General features: G+C 41.4%; 1 protein-coding gene across 1 annotated transcript in view; it reads left to right on the top strand.

Moving 5' to 3' along the window:
* Positions 1 to 1197: 1197 nt before the first annotated feature.
* LOC121942129 (potassium voltage-gated channel subfamily H member 1-like) overlaps positions 1198 to 24560 on the top strand; it is a 37659-nt gene continuing 14296 nt past the window's right edge. The window contains exons 1-9 of the mRNA XM_042485251.1: positions 1198 to 1294; positions 3874 to 3997; positions 4078 to 4184; positions 4537 to 4665; positions 5608 to 5726; positions 6972 to 7364; positions 10995 to 11424; positions 21771 to 21970; positions 22432 to 22684. Of these exons, the coding sequence (XP_042341185.1) occupies positions 1222 to 1294; positions 3874 to 3997; positions 4078 to 4184; positions 4537 to 4665; positions 5608 to 5726; positions 6972 to 7364; positions 10995 to 11424; positions 21771 to 21970; positions 22432 to 22684 (1828 nt within the window). The 5' untranslated portion in view covers positions 1198 to 1221. The remainder of the gene's footprint in view (positions 1295 to 3873; positions 3998 to 4077; positions 4185 to 4536; positions 4666 to 5607; positions 5727 to 6971; positions 7365 to 10994; positions 11425 to 21770; positions 21971 to 22431; positions 22685 to 24560) is intronic.

The raw sequence follows: 24560 nt of genomic DNA, 5'->3' as shown, positions 1-24560 counted from the left end.
TAAATATTTACCATTTTTGTCAGAAATGGTGAAAAATCAAACTGATAAATTCTTTCATCAGATATTTAATGGAATTAAATATATGTCATGAACAACAGTCAATAATGATCTTTATTTTTAAATAGTTTATTGTGTGTCTCAGTTGTTTAGTCTGTGTGTTAATTGTCTGAACATCTGTTTTAAATTACCTGATGGAAAGCGCTTCATAAATAAAATTATTATTATTATTATTATTATTATTATTATATTATTATCATTATTATTATTATTATTATTATTATTATTATTATTATCATTATTATTATTATTATTATTATTATTATTATTATATTTTTCTGTCATTAAAAATTGTGAATTAATGAACTCAGCGTCAAAGCCATAAAAAGACAGCTGGGTCTTTGGTTTGTTGCAGCCTCAGACAGTAAAATAATCAGAGCTGATAATCGGCGTATCAGTGATGCAGCATAAACACGTTTAATAACCGATGACACGTTCGTTTTCGAGACAACTTTACATTTTAAGACTTTTTCTGATGTTTGTCTTATTTTTTTTGAGGCGCAAAATGTCCTGAAATGATGCGTCTGTCCCTGTCTCCACCCGTCTGTCTCTGTCTGTCCTCTCCTCTCTGTCTCTGTCACCACCTGTCTGTCTCTGTCTCTACCTGTCTAACTCTGTCTGTCCTCTCCTCTCTGTCTCTATCTGTCTGTCTCTGTCTGTACCTGTATCTGTTTCTACCTGTCTGTCCTCTCCTATCTGTCGCTCTCTCTGTCCCTCCCTGTCACTTTGTCTGTCTCTGTCTCTCCCTCTCTGTCTCCACCTGTCTGTCTCTCTCTGTCCCTCTGTCTCTACCTGTCTGTCTCTGTCTCCACCTGTCTGTCTCTGTCTCTACTTGTCTGTCTCTCTCTGTCCCTCTGTCTCTGTCTCTACCTGTCTGTCTCTGTCTCCACCTGTCTGTCTCTGTCTCTACTTGTCTGTCTCTCTCTGTCCCTCTGTCTCTGTCTCTACCTGTCTGTCTCTGTCTCTGGCCCTCAGACGGTCTCGCGGTGTCTCCTCTGTGAGCGCGTGCTGAAACCATCTGCCAATGAGGAGCCCGCTGAGAGAGAGAGAGAGAGCGCGTGAGGCAGAGCGAGGCTGCTACTCCTCGGCGCGCGAGGCTCGTGCAGCATCAGATATGTGAGCGGCGGGAAGCGGCTCTGCCTCGCGCTGCAGGAGGACGGCAGGATGGCGGGAGGACGGCGGGGTCTCGTGGCCCCTCAGAACACCTTCCTGGAGAACATCGTCCGCCGGTCCAACGGTAGGATCCGGTTCGGTCCGGTTCGCTCACCTTGGCTTAACGGTGTCTGTTGTCTCGTGCCTTTTTTCGGTGGTTTCATCATCAGACAGCTGCTCTGTGATAGGCTGCTTTATCCCACTAAACCCGCACGTGCCGCGGTCCTTACCTTCAGAGGCTAGCATCAGTTAGCTTTAGCTCAGGTGTTTGTGTTTATCTCAGCTGTTTACTGTTTACCTTTATTAAAAATTAACCATCCAGTGTCTTATTTAAATCTACATTTAATATCATGTTTTCTACGTTGAACATGTTCATATAAAGCCTGTGCTATGTGTTTACCTTCATTTTTAGAAGTTATCAACCCAAATATACATATTTATTTAACAAAATATTTGATCATTTTAATATATTTCAGTATTCTAAACTAGTATATCTAGCTTACATTTTTAAGAATATATTACTTATTACTAAGTTATTAAACACAGTATACATAAATAACAGAATATTTTGATAATTTTAATATATTTTCATACTCTAAACTCACACATTTTTACCTTCTTCATATAGAATCAACTGATGTGTGTCTTATTATAACATTTAATTTCACATTTTCTATATTTAATATGTTCATATAAAGCCTGCGCTATGTGTTTACCTTCATTTTTGGAAGTTTTTAACCAAAATATACATACTTAACAAAATATTTTGATCATTTTAAAATATTTTCATGTATATTTACCTTGAATTTTTAGCTTAATACCTTGAATTTTTAGCTTAATACTTAATACTGGGAATAAATTATCCCATGTGTGTCTTATTAAAACCACAATTATATATATATATTATATATTCTAATATAAAGCCTGCAGTAGCACATGTTTACCTCCATTTTTATAAGTAATTAACCAAAATCTGCATATTGAAAAAACTATTTTGATAATTTTGTTATATTTTCATAATTTAAACTGGCATATGGACCTGATTTTTTTCTGGCGTTATATTTTGGCTTTTTGCCTCGTCTACACTGCATTCTGCTTTATATATATATTTAGCCAGGGTTTACATTCATATTTACAGTCAAATTTAGTAAAAATAAATATAATGTATATACTCAATATAATTATGTTTGAGTTATTCTGTTACCAGTATAATGAACTGGTACTTAGAGTTAGTGAAAAGATGCAATTATATGGATTTATTTTCATTTTAATAAAAAAAAAAAACATGTTGATTTAAATCAACAAAATTGATACAAACTGTTGCCACGATTTTTAATTTTATTTTAGTAGGTGTTAGTTTTTTCCGCTCAGGCAGGTCAGATGGTCGAGGACTTCAAATAGTTCTCACATTTTCTCTTATTTGTTTTTGCTGCATTCAGACCTTGAAGACGGCACTAACCCGTTCTAGTTTGGGTTATTTTATATTTATTCTTAAATTAAATTCAGAGCCTTAAAAAATGTCTTAAATCTAACTTGCCTAAAGATGCAGGAACCCTAAATTAAACTAAGAGCATCACTCACAAAAAAAATAGATAAATACATTTAAAAGAAGGCATGTGTTGCTTTCTTCCCATGTTGTATTTCCTCAGGTTTCAAAGGGTTAACATGCGGATATAGTAGAGCTGAGAACTGTGTGCACTGTTTAAATTTTCCGTGCACGATGCATGTGCATGTGTCATCTCAGTACTAACACACACACACACACACACACACACACACACACACACACACACACACACACACCTCTGTGTTAACAGACACATTTATCTCTGTCAGACGTGTGTTTCCTGTCGCGGCGCTGCAGCCGGCTGAGCAGCAGCTGATGGGTGTCAGATCCGCCTCCGTCAGGCTGCCGTTTAATTCGCCGCGATGATAAAATACGACTCAACAATCAATTAACACGACATCTCGCCGCTCAGCACAATTCAGCCCAATTAATGAAATGACAACGGAGGAAGTGGAGCTTAAACTCTGTGGAGCCGCCGGCAGCCCCGAGAGGCGCCCGCGCTCATTATAGCACACGGAGGAGACGTTTGTCCTGACGGGGGCGCTAGAGGGAAGGTCAGGGGACGCCTCAATGAGCAGCAGCAGCTCCTCACGGGGGCCAGGGCCCGGAGTTTTCTGATTGGTCCGTTTAAAGATGGTTACATGTTAGAAAGAATCAATATTTCACTATTAACACTCAGAAATTATTTTCAGAATAATGCTTTAATTCATAATAATAATAATGACAATGATGATAATGACAATAATAATAATCGTATCATGAATTGTATCGTGAATCGTATTGAATCGTGAGTTGAGTGAATCGTTACATTTCTAACCGTAAATATTTTTATTTGTACTTTTACAGCATAACATGTTTGTTATCGTGTGATTTTATTTTATTCTTTGTTGTTTACATTGCTGTTATTGTTTGTTGTTTTGAATGAATTTCTATTCTTATTGTTATTTGTTTGCTTGTTGATTGTTTTTAATGTCTTTGTTTACGCTCTGCATCATTGAAAATGACTCCCTCAGTTGACTTCCTGACTCCTAAATAAAGGTTTGAACGAACGAACGATGAATGAACGAATGAGCCGCCTCTCTGCTCTCTGTGCTCAGACACCAACTTCGTGCTGGGGAACGCTCAGATCGTGGACTGGCCCATCGTCTACAGCAACGACGGCTTCTGCAAACTGGCTGGTTACCATCGAGCCGAGGTGATGCAGAAGAGCAGCACGTGCAGGTACGGACGCTCGCCTCCACGCGCTCTGATGTCGCCACGGTTACGTGGCGGCTTGATCAGCACTGTGTTTCCTCCCGCAGCTTCATGTACGGAGAGCTGACCGACAAGGAGATGACGGAGAAGGTTCGACAGACCTTCGAGAACTACGAGATGAACTCCTTTGAGATCCTGATGTACAAGAAAAACCGTGAGTACTGCAGTTTTTTTTCACAGTGCTGCAGATGTCACGTACTCCGCCCGACCCGAATCCCCCAAAACCCAGAAACTCAAGGACCTGGACACCTGCAGACCCAGTTCATGTCCTAAAGTGGGACGCAGCGTGCTGACAGCTGGTGTCCTCTCAGTGACGGAGAAACCGAGAAACGGAGCTTCACGAGTCAGCGCTTCACTCTTTTACTGCAGATATATTTGTATGTAAATGCAAATAACTCGTGTTGTCCCGGTGTGTGTGTGTGTGTGTGTGTGTGTGTGTGTGTGTGTGTGTGTGTGTGCGCGTGTGTGTGTGCGCGTGCGTGCATGCGTGTGTGCGCGCGCTGCAGGGATGCCAGTGTGGTTTTTCGTGAAGATCGCTCCGATTCGGAACGAGCAGGACAAGGTGGTCCTGTTTCTCTGCACCTTTAGTGACATCACCGCCTTCAAGCAGCCAATCGAGGATGACTCTTCAAAAGGTGGGCGGGACTAACAACAATGCTAACTGCAGTGCTCTGCAGTCGCTCTTCAGTTGCTCTGTGCTTGCTCTGCACTCGCTCTGCAGTCACTCGCTCTGCAGTCACTTGCTCTGCAGTTGCTCACTCTGTGCTCGCTCTGTGGTCAGTCGCTCTGCGGTCAGTCGCTCAGCAGTTGCTCTGCAGACGCTCGCTCTGCAGTCGCTCTGTGCTCGGTCACTTATTATTATTGTCTTATCGTTATTGTCTCTGTTCACACTGATTCACTGTGTTTTAGAGAAAAACACTGAGAGAATTCCAAAAATTTCTCATCGAAAAGAAAAGGCTACAATGTTTTAAAGAAAACATTCAGATTTTGAAGTTTTGTTTTCTTTAAAAAACAGCATTAAAATATACACAAAATCCAGCCATTTGAAATTGTAATTTGAAATTTTTAAAGAAAAAAAAGAAATTGCCTTTTTTCCATCCAAAAATGCCAAAAATTATAAATAAATTAACATTTTTTTCTGTAAAATTTGCCATTTTTTTAAAATGAGAAAAGCCTTTTTAATTTAAAAATTGCCAGTAGTTTTGTAAGAACATCCCAGAAATATTTTTCTTTGAAAATTCCCCCCCCCCAAAAAAAATTTCTAAAAAATAATTGTAATTTTTTCTTTAAAAATGGCCTGAAATTAATAGAGAAATAATAATCGCTCAAATTGTTACTTCAAAAATCAACATTATTTTTAAAGAAAAAAAGTTGCAAACATGGCTGTCAAACCTGCAGGAAGGCACATTTTCCTAAAAATTCAGATACCTGAATACCTCAGAGTCCTGGAAATGTTAAAAATTTGTATGAACCCTTTTATTTGTGAATCTGTCTGTGTGTGTGTGTGTGTGTGTGTGTGTGTGTTTGTGTGTGTGTGTGTGTGTGTGTGTGTGTGTGTGTGTGTGTGTGGTTTGCAGGTTGGGGTAAATTTGCCCGTCTGACTCGTGCGTTAACCAGCAGTCGAGGCGTCCTGCAGCAGCTCGCTCCGGCGGTGCAGAAAGGAGAGAACGTCCACAAACACTCGCGGCTGGCGGAGGTGAGATCACGGCTCCTCCCACACAACACCAGCAACAACACGCTGAAAGAAAACGTTAAAAAATTAATTAATAACAGAAAGTCATCGAGGCTCGAATGAAAATTGGAAATAAAGTGAGCTGAAGTATCTGTGAAGACTTTATTTTTGTGCACAAGAAACCAGATCGTACTTGTCTCTCTTCACCTGGCAGATGGAGTGTTTATTGGTCCGTTGCAGAGCAGTGCATTCTGGTAGTTGTAGTTTTTCTGCCACAGTCCTTTCTCTCTGTTTTCTTTCATCATGTCGCACCAACTTTAAAGTATTTCCAGTTTTATTAATGATCTGTCCAGCAGTGAAATTCCTCTTTGTGGTTGACAGTTTTTGTGTTTTAGGGCTCTCATTGACCTGCAGTATTTTGGAGTGTGTTGGTCTTGTGTTGTTTTAGAATAATCTGCTGAGTTTTTGGCCAGTAAGCCGTGGAAATCAGATTTCCTCGTGTGTTTTTTCACATGATAAGAAATAAAAAAGTGTGTTTTATAAACAGCAGCGGGCTGCCGGCGGGCGCTGTGTCGCTGATAAGTTGTTCAGCTGTAATTAACTGTCACTAATCTCTCCATTAACTTCACTGAGATAAAAGCTGATGGCACTAATGAAGACATCTGTTATCTGTGTTTGTGCTCCTGTCATGTCGAGATATTTCATCTTTAAAGAGCTTTATGAAAGTTAATTCTCTTGTTTCATACAGAAGACGATTTCTTCTGTGAGGATTCAAACAGGAGACGAGAACAAGAGAAAATGCTGCGATTTATTTGAAATGCTCTTATCATGTGGTTTATTTTTTTACTTTTCTTTGTGTTTTTAATTAAATTAATTTATTAATCAGCTGTACAATTCCTTCACAGCACATTTTGCACTTAAATTTTGTGTTTCTTTATTTTGTATTTTTATACTGCCTCTATATATTTTTTTTTAATCTTATGTCTTATTCTGTTTAAAGTTACTGTTTTTATGTATGCTAACTGCTTTGCACCGAAACACCAAGTTAGATTACTTTTATGTGTAAATGTACTTGGCAGTAAAACCCGATTCTGATTATTAAATTCAGTTAAATTGAATTAAATTTGATTAAATTGAATTAAAATTTTACATTGAATTGAATTTAATTTAAAAAAAAATAAAGATGTAAGTCTGTAAATATGTTTTCTGTAAAAGCAACATGTCAGAAGTGAAGTCAGCAGGTTAATCGCCGTGTTTCGTTGGTTTTAGGTGCTCCAGCTGGGCTCAGACATCTTGCCTCAGTACAAACAGGAGACGCCGAAGACGCCGCCGCACATCATCCTGCACTACTGTCTCTTTAAGACCACGTGGGACTGGGTGATCCTCATCCTCACCTTCTACACCGCCATCATGGTCCCCTACAACGTCTCCTTCAAGACCAAGCAGAACAACGTCACCTGGCTGGTGGTGGACAGCATCGTGGACGTCATCTTCCTCGTGGACATCGTCCTCAACTTCCACACCACCTTCGTCGGGCCGGCCGGCGAGGTCATCTCCGACCCCAAACTCATCCGCATGAACTACGTGAAGACGTGGTTCGTCATCGACCTGCTGTCCTGCCTGCCGTACGACGTCATCAACGCCTTCGAGAACGTGGACGAGGTCAGTGGACTTCTTCACTTTTATGATTTTATTACTTTTGAAAACTTGGAAAAAAGGTAATAAACACTTTAGCAAGAAATGTTCTGCTGTTTCTAAAAAAAAAAAAAACATTAATTAAGAAAACAACAACAGTTAAATAATAAAGCTGAGGAAAATGTCTAAAACTAAACTGTTTTTATAGTGATTATAGTTACATATTTAAAATGATTTAACAGAATCATGATCATTTTTAAGCACTATTTTTCTGGAAATTTGTCTTTTTATTTATTTTCGATTTTTTGTTTGATACATTTTTGGGTTATTATTTTGTACTTTTTACAAATTTTTTGCTAATTTTTGGGTCATCACTTGTGTTGAGGTCAGATGCCTTTCCCAAATATATAAACATATAATCCCCGAGGATTTCACTCCTCTTTCTCTTTTCTAAAGGTCTTTTTAAAACATGGGCAAAAGACAATAAGCACATTGGCAAAAAATGTCCTGCTGCTTGTAAAAATAGGTAATTCTTCTGTACTTTTTACATTTTTTGCTAATTTCTGGGTCATTTTTCTTGAGTTGCTCATTGTTTTTCAAAGAAATGAAGCTCGACTTTGGCAGGGTCAAAGAAAGGAAACTGCTCAGTGATCCCTCTGCAGTCTCGTGTTCGTACTAACAGAGTTGTGAGGAGCAGCGATCCTGAAATAAACGGCGGCGGTGTAAACGGTCGTGTTGATCCGTGTCGGGTGGCGCTGAGGCGCGACCTGCGGCGTGACCTCACAGCTGTGACGAGCTGCACACAGAAGGTCAGCGCCGAGCTCGTCTGCTGACACGTGCAAAAACCGGAAAACCTCCCACAGATATACGAGTCCAAACGCTCACGTGACGGACACCAGTGATGTGTCCGTCCGGAGCGGACAGGAAACAGAGATTTACACCCGCGGAGTCGCAGCTGAGGTCTGAGGGGGCTGCTCTCACGGACAGATCACATTAAAGGGCCAGTTCACCCGAACAAAGTGATTTTTCTCAAAGAAGATATTTAGAAAACCTTTAACTCTCCAGTGAAGATGAAAAAGACGCCTCACGTCTGTCATGAAAAACAACATCGTGTACAGTGGTCGTTGACTCGCAGCAAGAGAGCTCTGCGTTTGGAAAGCTTTTTTTTTTACTTTAAAAATTACTAAAAATGTTTAAAGGAAAGTTTCTTTGAAAATCTCAAAATAAAAAATTAAAGAAAACAAAGTGACAAAAATTTTCAAAGTGAAAAAAATGCCAAAAACTTTAACAGAAAAGCGAGAAGAAAATGAAAAAGTCTTTAAAGAAAAAGAAAAAGCCAAAATTTTTTAAAGTAAAAAAAAAAAGCCAAAATTTTTAATTAAAAAATTTTCCTTAAAAAATGCCCAAAAAATTTTTAAAAAATCAGTTCTAGTCCTGTTCTGAATTCATTTTATAAATCTAAATAAATCTATTTAAAAGTTTATAATATAGTCATGAAAAACAGCCACCGAGTGTTGATGGTTGTTTCAGTGAAGTCCTGGAAAAGTCCTGGAAATTAATTGTTGTGTTTTTGTTGTTAAGCGTTTTGTTCTGTCAGACAAACTGAGATCATCAAACCTCTTTTATCGTCTTGAGATAAAGAAGTCGTGACAGAATAATTATCAGAGCAGCAGCACGACGCTCCATCGCCACAGGAAACGACAACCAGAGGAGTAATGAATCCTGTCCTCTGTGGGCTTCTGTAGCGAGGAGAAAAACAAAGTGGTTGAGTGAAGGAGGATGAGGTGTCCGGGGATTTAACCCCTCGCTTCAACCCATCAGAGTGAAATCAACCTTTTCATTCTACCGGCGCTCATGGCGTCGGCGCTCGGCGGCGTCTCTCAGCGCCCGCGGTGAAGGCTGTTGATGGAGCGGCGGTGCATTGTGGGAGTTTCCCCGGTGAGGAAACAGTGCCGGCGATGAGAGGAGCTGGAGAGGCGGCTGAGTGGGCTGATGAGAGGCTGCCGTGACGGACGAGACAAACGCTGAGAGGACGTGTGTCTGCAGGAGGCACAGCTGCTCCTTCATACATGTTTCATACATGTTTCATACATGTTTCATACATGTTTCATACATGTTTCATACATGTTCATATGGACCTGATCCATCCTCTCTTTAAAAACACTCACAGGTGAGCTCAGTCAGAAACAGACTGTCCTCTGACCTCCTGGCTGAGCCCCTAATGTCCTAAAACCCAAGAAACGTCCTAAAAAAGTAGGAACGTCCTAAAATTCTAAAAAATCCTAAAATCCTAGAAATGTTAAAATCCAAGAAACATCGTAAAATCCGAGAAAAATATTTAAATTCTAGAAATGTCCCAAAGTTATAGAAATGTCCTAAAATCCTAGAAAATTCTTACAATCCTAGAAATGTCCAAAAACCCATAAATGTCCCTAAATTCTGAAAAATGTCTTAAAATCATAGAATCCTCTGAAACTTCCTATAATCCTAGAAATGTCCTAAAAATCATAGAAACAATACAGAAAAAACAGGACTCTGTGTGTGTGTGTGCGCGCGTGCGTGCGTGTGCGTGTGTGTGTGTGTGTGTGTTTGTTTGGTCCAACATGTTCAGTGTGTTTCAGAGCAGCATTTGTTTAATCAATAAAAGCATTTACAAAATAAAAGCATCAATAAAACGTCCCACTTTGCTCACAAACAGCGTGCAGGTTAAAACTGATCCGGTGATGTCGAGCATGAAATGTTACCAGTAAAGCTGGACAGATCTGGTTGTCATGGAGACATCCTCACTGTTCACTGTTTACTGTGTCTTTACATCAGTGGCACAGAGTCTGAGCTGTGATACAGTGAGGGGTACCACAGGGGTCCAGTTTAGGGCTCCTGTTGTTTCTCATCGGTGCTGCCAATATTATTTAACAGGCGGCAAATAAAAAATAAATACAATAAAAACTACTGACATTATTAATAAAAATAAGGCTAAAAATAGAGATTTTAAAGCTGGTCTGGGTCTGGCCCCGAGCTTTATGACAGAAACGTTAACCCCTTATGTGCCAGTTCGCAGCCTTAGATGTTTGGGTCGCGCCCTTCTGGCCGAGGCGTAAATCTAAAGGTGACGTGTTTTTTGGAAGGACGAGTCTGAGGACATACGGCTGCAGTCAGTGACCTCCTTTAAATCACTTCTCATTTTTACAGACTTGCTGTGTTTCTTTATTATTTCTTTTATCTTAATAATTTTTGACCTTAAGTTATGATTTTATCAACTTTACTTTTTTATTTGCGGTTTGACTGCTTCTGTTATCTCTGTTGTTGTTTTTGGTCTATTACTTTGTATGATTTGATATTGAAATTATGCGTCCTGCATCTTTAGCATCGTTTGTCCTCTGGTTTTAATTTTATCCAGACTCTACCGTAGTTTCTTCTCCCTCATGTTTGATAGGACTGTTTGGCTTTTCGTTGTTGTATCGCCGTCTATTTTCCAGTTTTGATTCGCTGTCTTTGTCAGAGAAGTCTGTTTTCAAAGGTGCTATAGAAATAACGCTATTATTAAATGTTTTTTCAAATGTAATGACGTGTAATGGCGTATTTTTGTTGGTGCTTTTAAGCTGAAAATGAAATGTGAATAAGTCAGTAGATGTCCCCTGTCTTCCTGTCTGTGTGCAGGGGATCAGCAGCCTCTTCAGCTCCCTCAAAGTGGTGCGTCTGCTGCGTCTGGGCCGGGTGGCCCGAAAGCTGGACCACTACATCGAGTACGGCGCGGCGGTGCTGGTGCTGCTGGTGTGCGTGTTCGGGCTGGCGGCTCACTGGCTGGCCTGCATCTGGTACAGCATCGGGGACTACGAGGTCATCGACGAGGACACCAACAGCGTGAGGATGGACAGCTGGCTCTTCCTGCTCGGGGAGACGGTGGGGACGCCGTACAGGTTCAACGCCTCGGGCTCGGGCCGCTGGGAGGGCGGGCCCAGCAAGGACTCGGTCTACATCACCTCGCTGTACTTCACCATGACCAGCCTGACCAGCATCGGCTTCGGGAACATCGCGCCCAACACGGACGGCGAGAAGATCTTCGCCGTGGCCATGATGATGATCGGATGTGAGTCTTTGTCCTTTCGTACTTATTGATCCGTGCAAAAGTCTGTTGATTTCATTTGTGCGGTAAAGACGTGAAACAGGTGTGAGGAGAGCTCCGATTAAAGAGGAAAAATCCTAAATTATAAAGCATGAAAATACAAAAACTGAATCCAAACTTTCAAAAATCTGATGTTATATTTTATATATAATACAAAAAGAAAATAACTGTAGAGTCGAGCAGCAGCTTCTGTGTTCTGAGTAAAATTCCTGCTTTAGTTATTGTCCTCAACCTCGGCCCGTCCCTCTCGCTCGTCCTCGCACGCTCTAATGTCCTCTCACATGGAGACAAAAAAAAGACAAAAAACCCCAAAATCTTTCAAAAAAACAGCCAAACAAAAACATATATTTTGCTACACACTGTGATTTTTTAAACCTTTTTTTTAGCTGCAAATGATGTCAGACTTGGTCAACAGATGCTCTAATTTATTAGGGTAAAGTTTTTCTGTCTGTATGTCGAAGATTTTTGGATGTTGGTAAGATTTTAAGACATTTGTAGGATTTTGGGACATTTCTATAATTGTAGGAAGTTTCTACAATTGTTAGGACGTTTCTTTGATTTTAGTAAATTTCCAGGAGTTTTGGAAATTGCTCTGATTTTAGGATGTTTCTCAAATTTTGGGACGTTTATGAGATTTTAAGATGTTTCTAGTATTTTAGGATGTTTCTGGATTTCATTATATTGCTTAGATATTAGGACATTTCTATAATTTTAGGAGATTTCTAGGGTTTTCGGACGTTTCTTTGTGTCTGTTGTGTGTCTCTTTAGTAGTTTTCTTCATGAATTTTGAACAGACTGGAACTAAAAAACATCGTTTATAGCTTTTGTTTTGTTTTGTTGAAGTATTTTCATGATGAAAATAAGGATCATGTCCAACAGTTTTGTCTCTCAGTGGACAAACACTGTCCCAACATTCATACTTTGACACATGGATAATTACAGTAATTACAAAAAAGGATAAATGGCCCTCGGCTTCAGAACTTTCTGCTGAGATTAATATTATAATTATTAATAAATCGGTGTGTTGAGTGAACGGGCGTTTGGCAGGTGGGAGTGATGCCGAGTTCATCGAGCTCTCAGTGGCCGCGATCCATTCTGTGTCAGTGCAGAAACGTTCAGGAAGCAGCGTCTCACTTTCAGCCGTCAGCAGCTCAGATCAGCTGACGCTGAGTAACGCGGATTCTGGGAGAAACTCGATCTCAGGCCAAAATTAAACCTGTGCGGACGCTCCGCTCTGCAGCACCGCCGCCGAACCACCGCCGGCAGCTAACCAGCAGAGTGAGCCGTCTGCTCGTCAGTGGATCAAACCGCAGTTTACACTTTTATTCGCATCAGATCGCCGTTTAGAAGAAGGACCTTCAGCTGAATCATCACGCAGGAACGAGGGCTGCAGCTATTGATTATTTTTAGTGATGGAGTAATCCGCCCGTTATTCTTATGATTTATGAGTTATCAGATATGTGCAGGGGAATATTTTCATTAAATTACTTTGTGAAAGAGTAAAAGTAACACACAGAGGAGGAAATGAGACAGTCCAAGGTCTAATTAACTTTTCCTTTGGAAAAATCAATATTTTTATTGGTAAAATTGCAAAAGTCTCTGTGCGGTGTGTGCTAAAATACTACCAAAGTAAACTAAACCTCAGAAATAAACCTGTTTAAAGTCATTTTACATTCTGGGTTTTAATGAGAATAACATTTTTTGAAATGCAAAGACATCATATCCATCCAAACGAAACCCCTCTCATGCATTTCAGTGCTCTATTATCTTCTTCTGGGCTTTAAAGTGCAAAAACAAAACAAAACTAAATAAATCAAATTATCTTTAAGAAACAAAAAAATAAAACTAAGGCATAAACTTTGCCTTTAAGTTGTGCAAAATAACTTTCACAACTCCAAATTTTAGCATAATTTCAGCCTTCGTGATCTTCTCTGGAAGGTTTCTTTTGGGCCTGAGGGGACGTTTTGTTAAACTGTTTTTATGAAGACAGAGGGATGATGCCAAACCCTGTCCCATGATGTAACGGGTCCCATGAGGCTGTAAAACTGAAGAGCATCTCTGCTGAAATCACGCTGAAAACACTCGGTTCAGGTTGTTTCTCTCCGTCTGATCGACACGTCTGGGTGACGCCGCTGAATGTGTGTTCGCACATTGAATGTGTTTCCCTCCACAAAGTCGACACACCGCCCGCGTCTTATACACAGCTCCATGCCCGTCCGTCCGTCCGTCCGTCCGTCCGTCCGTCCGTCCGCCTGCCCGCAGGCTTCGGTGTGAAGTGCGTGGTGTCGTTTTCACACAGTCTCACCAACACGACTCATCCAGTGTGACAAACCGCCTCTGGCTCGCAGAAACATCCTCCCGCTCCTCAGTGTGGATCATTAGACGTCCGTCAGCTGCACACTTTGGATTACATGACATCAGACTGTGTGTGAGTGTGTGTGTGAGTGTGTGTGTGTGTGGACTAGGGCTGAGCAGTTATACCTAAAATCAATATCAAGATTAACTGAACATTTTACCTTGATTACGATTAAAGAGTTGTTTAGATTTTTGCTCTTTTTTGTGGTTTGTTTTTTTTGTCCTCATAGTTCACTGACAGTGTCATGTGACCATGGTGTGTTGGAGTGTAATTAAACATTTGATTTATTATTATTTATTAAACTTTCCATCATTATATAAAAATGAAAAGCTCCATCTGAAACAAACTTCAGTAAATTGAAGCACATTGTGCTGATAATAGTCCAACCTCTCCTGACTGCAGGACTCTGACTTCAGCTTCTGTCAAACTTCTGTGCTGTTAATCATTTTACTCAGGAATTAAAAACGTTTGAGTCGGCCTACTTCTCCTATAGCTGCCGACAGCCTGCCGACATTCACAGTTAGAGAAAGGCTGAAAATAAGCTCATGTGCTTGTGGCCCCGGGCCCCCAAAACATTACATCTGCCCCTGGTAATAATAATGAGAGCTCAGCGCGAGCGGCCGGATGAGACACGGAGCGATGCGTCCTGGTGTTTCTAAATAATTCATCCAAAGTCTGATTAAAGCTGAAACTAACACAAAGTCGTCTGTAGAGTCTGAAGAAGTCACTTTCACCTCTGCAGATGTGTCTGTTTCAGACACTTTGGTGCTGTGAGGAGAAGCTGCGCTCTGTTTGTCTGTCTCACTGCGCTGCTGTCGGACCATCAGCTGTTTGATCAGGAAACGCCGGTCGATGGTCAAAAACTCAGCTGTATTATAGAGTCAAAGTCGTCCTGAGAGTGTGAGACAGAGTCCGACAGAGCGTGTGACTCACGGCAGATGTGTTAGAGTGGGCAGCCCCAGTGGGGAAAGGGTTAAAAGAATTTTTTTTAGACGAAATAACCGACATGGGAAAGATTACGTCGATCAAAGGTTCTGAATGTTGGTTTCAATTGATTTGCAAGTAATTGCCCAGCTGTAGTGTGGACTGTGTGTGTGTGTGTGTGTGTGTGTGTGTGTGTGTGTGTGAGAGAGTGTGTGTGTGTGTGTGTGTGTGTGTGTGTGTGTGTGTGTGTGTGTGTGTGTGTGTGTGAGTGAGTGTGTGTGTGTGTGAGAGTGTGTGTGTGTGTGTGTGTGTGTGTGTGTGTGTGTGTGTGTGTGTGTGTGTGTGTGTGAACAGTGTGTGTGTGTGTGTGAACAGTGTGTGTGTGTGTGTGTGTGTGTGTGTGAACAGTGTGTGTGTGTGAGTGTGTGTGTGTGAACAGTGTGTGTGTGTGTGTGTGTACTTCCACTTGTACTTTGTAATTCTTAACTTTTGTTTGACCTTTTCTGCGAGCTGCTGCTGGTCTCCTGCAGGGTCGGACTGTGGCGTTCGACTCTGCAGTCTGAGAGAAGCTTTGGTCTCAGATTCAGGCGGACTGTCTGCTGAGAGCAGACAGACAGAAGACAGATTCAGAGCAGAGACAGGCAGACAGACAGACAGACACAGACAGGCAGAGGCAGACAGACAGACAGACAGACAGACAGACAGTCGGCCTCAGCGGTGGCATTTGTTTCCTCGGTGGCGTGATGCGTCCTGACACGCGGCGCTCTGCTGTGTTGGAGTGCAGTCTGCACACGTCCAGACGCTCAGCAGGACGCCGCTCTGATGTCACGCAGCAACACGTCTGAGTCATGAAGCAGCTTTAACACACACACCTGAGAGCAGGAAACACACCTCTGTCTGGACGCACAACGTTGCTGCACTTTAGTCTCTTTTCTGCTTCCTGTTGTGATAACTGTGTGTGTGTTGATGCATGTGTCCTAAATGTCGTCCAGATTGTGTATTTGAGTGTAATCAGTGAATTTCCAGTAATATTTCTGGTAATACAGTAATATACTCAGCATGGAGGAGACTCAACATATATATATATATATGTATATATATATATATAAATGTATGTATATTTTCTAGTGCTGGGCCGTTAACGGCGTTAACGTGCTGCGTTAACGCGGGATTCTTATCGCGCGATAAAGGCACCAATTTCACTTTGTTGTTTAAGCGCAGATGTATACCTGGTCGAATTACGCGGAGGGGGCGCGAACAAGGCGGAAGCTGGTCTGCCTGAGTGACCGGAGTGATTGGCTCAAGCCGTGTCACAAAGCTGCTGACCGTTAATGGTCTTCTTCATGACCTCTAATGTAGGCCCACAGTTCAGTTAGGGTCATGTTATCAGAGGCTGCGCCCTCTGCTGTTCATTCCAGTTAGCAGGAAAAAGCTTTTTCCACATGGAGACAGAACCTGTGCTCCTAAATGTCTGTGTTTAACAAAATAAAATGAAGTTAAACACCAAAGTAAATTATGGAACATCATTTTTCTTTACCAAATATTATAGTAGAACAGCTTTCTCAAGCAGTTTGTGATGCATTTTCATCATTTAGATAGATAGATATTATTTTGAATGTCTTTGGCAAAATTCAAATCTATAATTTTAATCTAGATTAATCTAGATTAACTACAGGATTGCAGTGAGATTAATCTAGATTAAAAAAATTAATCTATGCCCAGCACTAATATTTTCATATAAAAACAGTGTCATCATGACAAAAATTCTGAAAATGAATTAATATTTGATATTTATGATTAGGAATTATGTCGGTTAAAAATGAATCTCAATGATAATAATAAATGTATAATTTTTTTTAAAGCCTTATTTTGAAAAGCACATTCTGTGTGCAAAGTGTCACGAGCATGTGTGATATTAAAGCGGGCCCTAAAGGGTTAAAGGGACCGTCACCGAGACCTGCTGACAGTTGGTGGAGGTTTCCCAGAACCCCCTGCTGGTAAAAGCTCTTCAGCGGGGCCGCAGGGCCGAGAGCTCCGATGTTGACAATTTGTCTCCTTCATCGGAAGCTGCCGTCGCCCGCTGTCACATCAGATCCACGATCTTCATCATCGTCACCTCACACGAGCGTCAGACGTTACACAGAGCAGCTGCGCCGGCTTTACATCCTGTTATACACACAGAGAAGTCTGTCCTCTTCCTGCGTCCCCTGAGAGACAAATGTTTGTTGGTGTCCTGTGAATCACATACATTGTTTTTGTTAATTAGGGCACCAAACACCAGAGGAGCTCATGAATCTGAAGGAATTCATCTTTTTCTCATTTCGTCTTTCTTTCTTCTTATTTTTTATGAAGAATCACATTTTCGAGGGCGTAAATGTGCCAGAAAACTCTGCACGTGCATCAGAGCCGGTACAAAAAACATCTCAGGAGCGCCCCCTATGAAAACGCTACAAAACCCTAAGTTTCAAATAGATGTACGAAAACTGGGAAGCACATGTAACATCCCAAAATGTACAAAAAAAATCTTTGGAGCCACATCCGAGACCCAACAGGAAGTCAGCTGTTTCGAATTGACTGTGCAATTTTTGTGCATTTTTGGCCATGTGCAGGGCCCAAAAATAAGCACGACATCTGTAAAAACTACAAGATTTTTACCCAAAATTAACATAAATAAATAAAGTGGGAAAGTAAAAAACAAACAAAATAAGGAAATGGCATCAAAAAACAATTTAAAATTCATAATTTTGAAAAATTATTTGATATGATAATTATAAATATAGCTCTCTGGATGTTTGTTTTAACTTTTTTTTTTTTACTAATTTCTTACAATTTGCTAAATTTCTCGCCAAGTTGCTCATTCCCTTTTTGTCATCTCTCAAATCAAACGACTTTGCTCTGGTTTCAAAGGGTTAAACACCAGTGAAAGGCATTTTAATGCAACACAAGAAGAGTGATGGATTTAGTAAAACGTTAATTACCTGAACATTTCTATAAATAAATTTAAAAAAAAGAAAGGTAATGACCTAAAAAAAATATAGTAATTTGAAAAAATAATTTTAGATATATTTTTATGATAATCTCAATTTTTTTATAACCTTTTTTTAGATAATCTGCTAATTTCTTGTAGTTAGGACATTTCTAGCCAAGTTGCTCATCGTCTTTTTGTCTTTTTGTTGACAGAATCAAACTGATTTGGTTAAACACTTGTGAGCGGCGTCTGATTGCAGGAACGTGATGCGGATGCAGGTTTCAGAGGGTTAACAAACTGCAGCCTGAATCAGATTTCAGACTTCAGATTTTGTCTTCTTCATGTAAAGGCTTTCAGCATCATACTGACACTTCAAAAATCCAAAAACTTCCCTTTAAATTTTGAATATTTCGTTAATCGGTGGAAGCGCCGGCGTCCTGCGTGCAGAAGATCGAGGAAGTGTTCATCGCTGAGTGCAGCTTTAATTTTAAACATATTTTTCATCAGAAGTGAAACCGGATGGGGCGCCTGGTGGCTCAGTGGACAGAGCGGCGCCCATGTACAGAGGCTGTGTCCTCTCCGCAGTGACCGCGGGTTCGACTCCGGGTTCGGCCCTTGCTGCGTGCCCCCCCCCCCCCCCCCCCCCCCCCCCCCACGCTCACACACTGTCCTGTGATTTAAAGGCAATAAAAGCCCAAAAATAAGAAACCAGATCACAGGTCACAGGGTGTCCACTGAGAGTAAACTTCTGTCCCAGTTTGACTTCCTGTTTGTGGCAGTTTGTCCCTGTGGGCTCCCGTAGAGGCTCCGTGCTGCGGCGGTGTCGAGGGAGCAGTTTTTGGTTATTTAGATTCAGCAGGAGCGCTGAAGGAAGCCGAGGACTAGATTAACACCCCCCTCCTTCCTGTGAGCCGCTGGAGGCTGATGGGAAGCGGTTGCTATGACAGCGAGCATCCTGGATCCAGGATGAGAGTTTGGGTCATTAGTGAGTGTGAGCGCCGTAAAGCTCGCCGTGACATCAGGACGGGCTGATGTGAGAGGACAGAAATAGCTGGTCCATTTTCTCTCCGGAGCGTCCTCCGAGTGTCTGCTCTCACAGAGACCAGAGCCGTCGCACCGACGCGTCGACTCTTCATTTATCACTGTTACTGTTTTATTATTTCTGTTATCATTATTATTTACAAACGAGAGAGATAAAACCCGTACACGTCCTTCTCAGAAAAGTTCAGTATTTCCCATCAGTTATTTAAATAAGTGACAGTTACACATAACACATATCTTCATGACTCATGACATAAACTGACATGTTTCATGCATTTTTCTATTTGAATTTTTTTAATTTCGGCTCAGAGAAATTCAAAATATTCGAAATGTGCGACCCGAAACTGCGACCCTCCGCGCCACATTGATGCAGTAATTCATAGTTAAGTAAATTAAGCATATAAATGGACATATTTCATTTATGAACCGTTTTAGGAAATATTCTAATAATCTGAGGGACTGGATTTCTGATTTTCATGAGCTATAAGATAGATAGATAGATAGATAGATATACTTTATTGATCTCAAAACTGAGAAATTGGGAATTCCCAAATTGAGATAAATAAAGTATATCTATAAGACATAATCATCTACATGAAAACAAAAAAAGACTTGAAATATTTGAATTCATGCATAATGAATATACTATGAAATTTAACGTTCTGAGCTGCTTTTGACTGCTCAGAGGAAATCACATCAAATTAAACCGTAACACTTAAACCTTTGAAATGAGAGCAGATGAAGGCAAGAAAATTAGCCAGAAATGAGTGAAAAGTCTGAGTCGATTTGAAAATGATCAGAAAAAAATAATAAAATCTAAATAAAACATGGAAAGAGAAAATAAAAAAAAACTGACATGAAAAAAATCTTAAAAAACTAATAATTTTGAAAAATAAAAAAGCTGGGGAAAATGCCTCAGGAAAAGTAAAAAGTTTGGGGAAAAAACTATGAAGATTTTAAATTATTATTACAGAATTATTCTAATTGTTTTAATGCATTTTTAAAGGTAATCTCTTTCTTTTTTTCTTACTTTATTGTCTTTTTTTTAATTTTCAAGACATTTTCTTGTACTTTTTACTCATTTCTTGCTAAAAAGTTACTCTTGAATGACAGATACTTTTAAACAGTACTACCAGACGCAAAAGAAACTGTGAAACAGAAAAGAATCTGTGAAACAGCTGTTTCAGAATAAAAAACAGCCTACAGTTTTGTGCAGGATTTGCCAATATTTGTCATTTTCAAATAAACATGATTTCAAACGGCGCTCTGAATCAGACCCCGAAAAACAAAATACAGCTGCCAAGTGACGCCAAATTTATCAATTGATTTATTTATTGATCAATAGTATTATTAGTGTGTGCTGTTTGCCTGTCCCTGATCCTGGTCCCTGATCCTGGTCCTTGATTCTGGTCCCTGATCCTGCTCCCTCTCTGTCTGAGGATCTGTCTCAGCTTTATACTCGTCTGTGAGCTCCTGAACTTGTCTCCAGTCCACTCAGATAAAAGTAACTCGTCCACGGCTTGTCCCTGCTTATCTCTACGTGTCCTTGTGTGTCTCTGCGTGTCTCTGCGTATCCCTGCCTGCGTGTCCCTGTTTGTCTCTGCGTGTCTCTGCGTGTCCCTGCGTGGCTCTGTGTGGCTCTGTATGTCCCTGCGTGTCCCTGTTTGTCCCTGCGTGTCTCTGCATGTCTCTGTGTGTCCCTGCGTGGCTCTGCATGTCCCTGTGTGTCCCTGTGTGTCCCTGCGTGTCCCTGCGTGTCCCTGCGTGTCCCTGTGTCCCTGTTTGTCCTTGCGTGTCCCTGCGTGTCCCTGTGTGTCCCTGCGTGTCCCTGCGTGTCCCTGCGTGTCCCTGTTTGTCCTTGCGTGTCCCTGCGTGTCCCTGCGTGCGTGTCTCTGCATGTCTCTGTGTGTCCCTGCGTGGCTCTGCATGTCCCTGTGTGTCCCTGTGTGTCCCTGCGTGTCCCTGCGTGTCCCTGCGTGTCCCTGTTTGTCCTTGCATGTCCCTGCGTGTCCCTGTGTGTCCCTGCGTGTCCCTGCGTGTCTCTGCGGTCAGCCCTGGTCCTGGCTCTGGTTCTGGACCTGCTGTTGGTGTGTCAGCGTCGCTCGGTGACCTTGGTGAAGGTCTCAGTGAGTCCTGCAGGGATGACGGTCCTGCTGCTGCTGGTGGACACGTCCACATCGATCCGACGACCCCGGGTCCTCATCGATGTGGTGACCCCGGGTCCAAACTGCTGACAGGCTCTGTGTGTGTGTGTGTGTGTGTGTGTGTGTGTGTGTGTGTGTGTGTGTGTGTGTGTGTGTGTGTGTGTGTGTGTGTGTGTGCTGAGTCAGTTTGTATGGATGAGCTGAGACACGTGTGACGAGTCGTGTCGGCTCTCAGACGTGTTTCGGGGCGGCAGAATTTTGATCCCCTTTCACACTGAAGCTGTCCTGTCTTCAATAAAGGCAAAAAGGCCAAAAAAATAATCTTAAAAAACTAAAAACATATAATATACAGACGAGCTGAGGCCGCCATCAGAGCAACCTGAGTATATAAATGAACATACTTTTTTACTTTTTCTTCATCGTAAATGACTATTTAAATGATTTTAGGAAATATTCTGATAATTTGAGAGACTGGATTTCTGATTTTCATGAGCTGTAAGCCATAATCATCAAAATTAAAACAAAAAAAGGGTTAAAATATGTTATTTCACCTGTAATGGATATACAATATATGAAACTTTACCGTTTGGAATAAAATTTCAAAGAAAATGGAACTTTTTCAACATTATCAATTAAAATTTTTGACATGCACCTGTGTGTATGTATGTATATATATATAAAGTGTTGACAGCTGTTTCTGCGAGTTGTTTGTGTTAGTTGAATTCGTTGCCGTCACGTTGTGTTGCAGTTTTTATTTCTGAATAAATGATGGTTGGTGATATCGCCGTCAGATGAGACTTTATATAATTTATGAAACGTCTTTATATTTTTCGTCCAGAGGATAGAAGAGTAACCGCGCTTTGCTTCCTGTTGACAGCGCTGCTGTACGCCACCATCTTCGGTAACGTCACCACCATCTTCCAGCAGATGTACGCCAACACGAACCGCTACCACGAGATGCTCAACAGCGTGCGCGACTTCCTCAAACTCTACCAGGTCCCCAAAGGCCTGAGCGAGCGCGTCATGGACTACATCGTGTCCACCTGGTCCATGTCCAGAGGCATCGACACGGACAAGGTAACAGACCGCCTCCTGCTCACGTCACGTTTCGTGGAGGCTGGAGGGAAAAAAATCATCACATTAACAACAATCATTAAAAGTTTTGGAAAAGTCCTGAAATTGTTTCATGGAATTGTTGAAGTAATATTCTGCACACTAAAGTCTGACAGGTTGATCTCACTTCTGATAATGTTTTAATGTGATTTTTAAACAAGAAAAATATCAGACATTGTGTTTATTTTATTTTATTTATTGTGTGTGTGTGTGTGTGTGTGTGTGTGTGTGTGTGTGTTTTGATTCAAGTTTAAATCTAATGTTTAGAAAAATGCTTTGCATGTTTGGCATGACAAAGAAAAAATATTATTGTTCCTTGAAAAATCATGGAAAAGTTTTGAAATTTTGTTAATGAAAATGTGGGAATCCTGAATACATTTGTAGTCTGACCTCTGCGTGACCTTGCGTGACCTCTGCGTCTGCAGGTGCTGCAGATTTGTCCAAAGGACATGCGAGCGGACATCTGCGTCCACCTCAACAGGAAGGTGTTTAAGGAGCACCCGGCGTTCCGGCTGGCCAGCGACGGCTGCCTGCGCGCTCTTGCCATGGAGTTCCAGACCGTCCACAGCGCGCCAGGCGACCTCATCTTCCACGCCGGCGAGAGCGTGGACAGCCTCTGCTTCGTGGTGTCTGGGTCACTGGAGGTCATCCAGGACGACGAGGTGGTGGCCATTTTAGGTGAGTTTGGTCCCGAAACATCTGCAATAAATGGTTTAAACGCTTTACACAATTTTAGTGTAGACAACAAAGTCGTCTGTAGAGTCTAAAGAAGTCACTTTCACCTCTGCAGATGTGTCTGTTTCAGACACTTTGGTGCTGTGAGGAGAAGCTGCGCTCTGTTTGTCTGTCTCACTGCGCTGCTGTCGGACCATCAGCTGTTTGGTCCGCCATGATGAAATGCTGTGGCTGTCAAACACTCAGCTGTTCTACAGTCAAAGTCCTTCACTTTTTACATGATTGTTCAACACTTCAGCCCTCGCGGTGTTTTGGCGTGAGATTTTCCTCGGTGTCATGAGAGCGTGAGACAGAGCCCAAAAGTGTGAGATGCACAGCAGATGCATTGGGAGTTGGCAGACCTGGTCTGGAAAGGGTTAACAGAATTTTAAAATGACTGAAATACCCAACATGGGCAAGATTATGTTGGTTAGAGGTTCTGAATGTTGGTTTTGATTATTTTTTGATTCATTGCCCAGCAGCACTCCTTAAAAATATTGTTCTCATTCTTACATTTTATTACAACTTGGCCGCGGGTCCGAATAGGACAAAGTTTTGGTCTGGATCCGGATCACGGTTTGCCAGTTGGTGATGCCTGGCTTACAGGTACATGTGATGAATCAGTGGTATGGGCGCTATTAACAGCCACCTCCGTGCGTATTGGTGGCGTGCACTGACAGGTGTTTTATTGGAAAACCTCCTAGGAGTGAGACAGTTTTTAAAACTGCTCCAATGAGACGAACAGTCTATAAGGGGTTAATGAACTTCAGCTTAAAATCCAAATGTAAATATATCGGAGTTAGCAGGACTGCTGATTTGTGTCTTGGCAGGTAACAGACGACAGAAATATCAAGAAATAAAGAAAACTGGAGTCCGTGTTGGCGTTATGCATCATGCTGAAGCTGCCTCACAGTTTCTTTAGTGTTTTTTGGGGGGTTTCGTTTCGGCGTCTATTCGTTCTCGGTCTGGCCGTCGTCGAGCTCTCGGCCTCTCGCTGCTGATTCATCACAAGCTGCAAACTCTCTTTATGTTTCCTCCCATCGCTCCAGGAACGATGCCGCGTCTCAGCGGATATTCAGCTCTTTACTTTCATTATGTTCACAGCTGAATGTTCATCTTTCAGTCAGAAGAAAATCAGATTTACAACCAGATGAAAAATATGAATCCATACAAAAACTGCAGAAATTAAATCTTAACTGTACTTTTTTTCCAGCTGTGAAAACCAAACCAATGTGGCGTGAAGACTTTAGCATTTCGCTGCTGTTTTCCTGTAATGGCTGCAGTATATGATAATCCCGTATATGAGCAATTTGGCCTGATTTCTGTCAAAAACGTGAAAAAAAAAGGCAATGTGCAAAGAAAATACAAATGATCCAAAAATTAGGAAGAAACTAGGAAAAAAAGTACAAACAAATCACACACTGTGGAAACTAAATAGTTACATTCAGACTGTTCAGGTCCAAAAATGCTCCATTGAAACCCATTCAAAGTGACATTTTTGATCCCACAGCCATCAGAGCAGAAAAACAGGACTTGTATTATTTCTGGGTGTCATTCTGGGCTTTTGACTCTGAATTTGTCATTTTGACTATTTTCCACCTGATGAGGTCATTTTGACCATATTTGGCATATGGAGGAAATACATGCTATTTCCACTAGGTGACCTGTCACAGTCAATGTAGCTGCTGATCACTGACATATCCCAGACTGTCAGCACTACACTCACACACTGACATGTCCCAGACTGTCAGCAGCTACACTCACACACTGACATATCCCAGACTGTCAGCAGCTACACTCACACACTGACATATCCCAGACTGTCAGCAGCTATCCCACA

Source organism: Plectropomus leopardus, chromosome 4 (assembly GCF_008729295.1).
Source record: "Plectropomus leopardus isolate mb chromosome 4, YSFRI_Pleo_2.0, whole genome shotgun sequence".
NCBI lineage: Eukaryota > Metazoa > Chordata > Actinopteri > Perciformes > Serranidae > Plectropomus > Plectropomus leopardus.
Note: the sequence above shows the minus strand (reverse complement) of the source record. Positions and strands in the feature narration are given on the sequence as shown.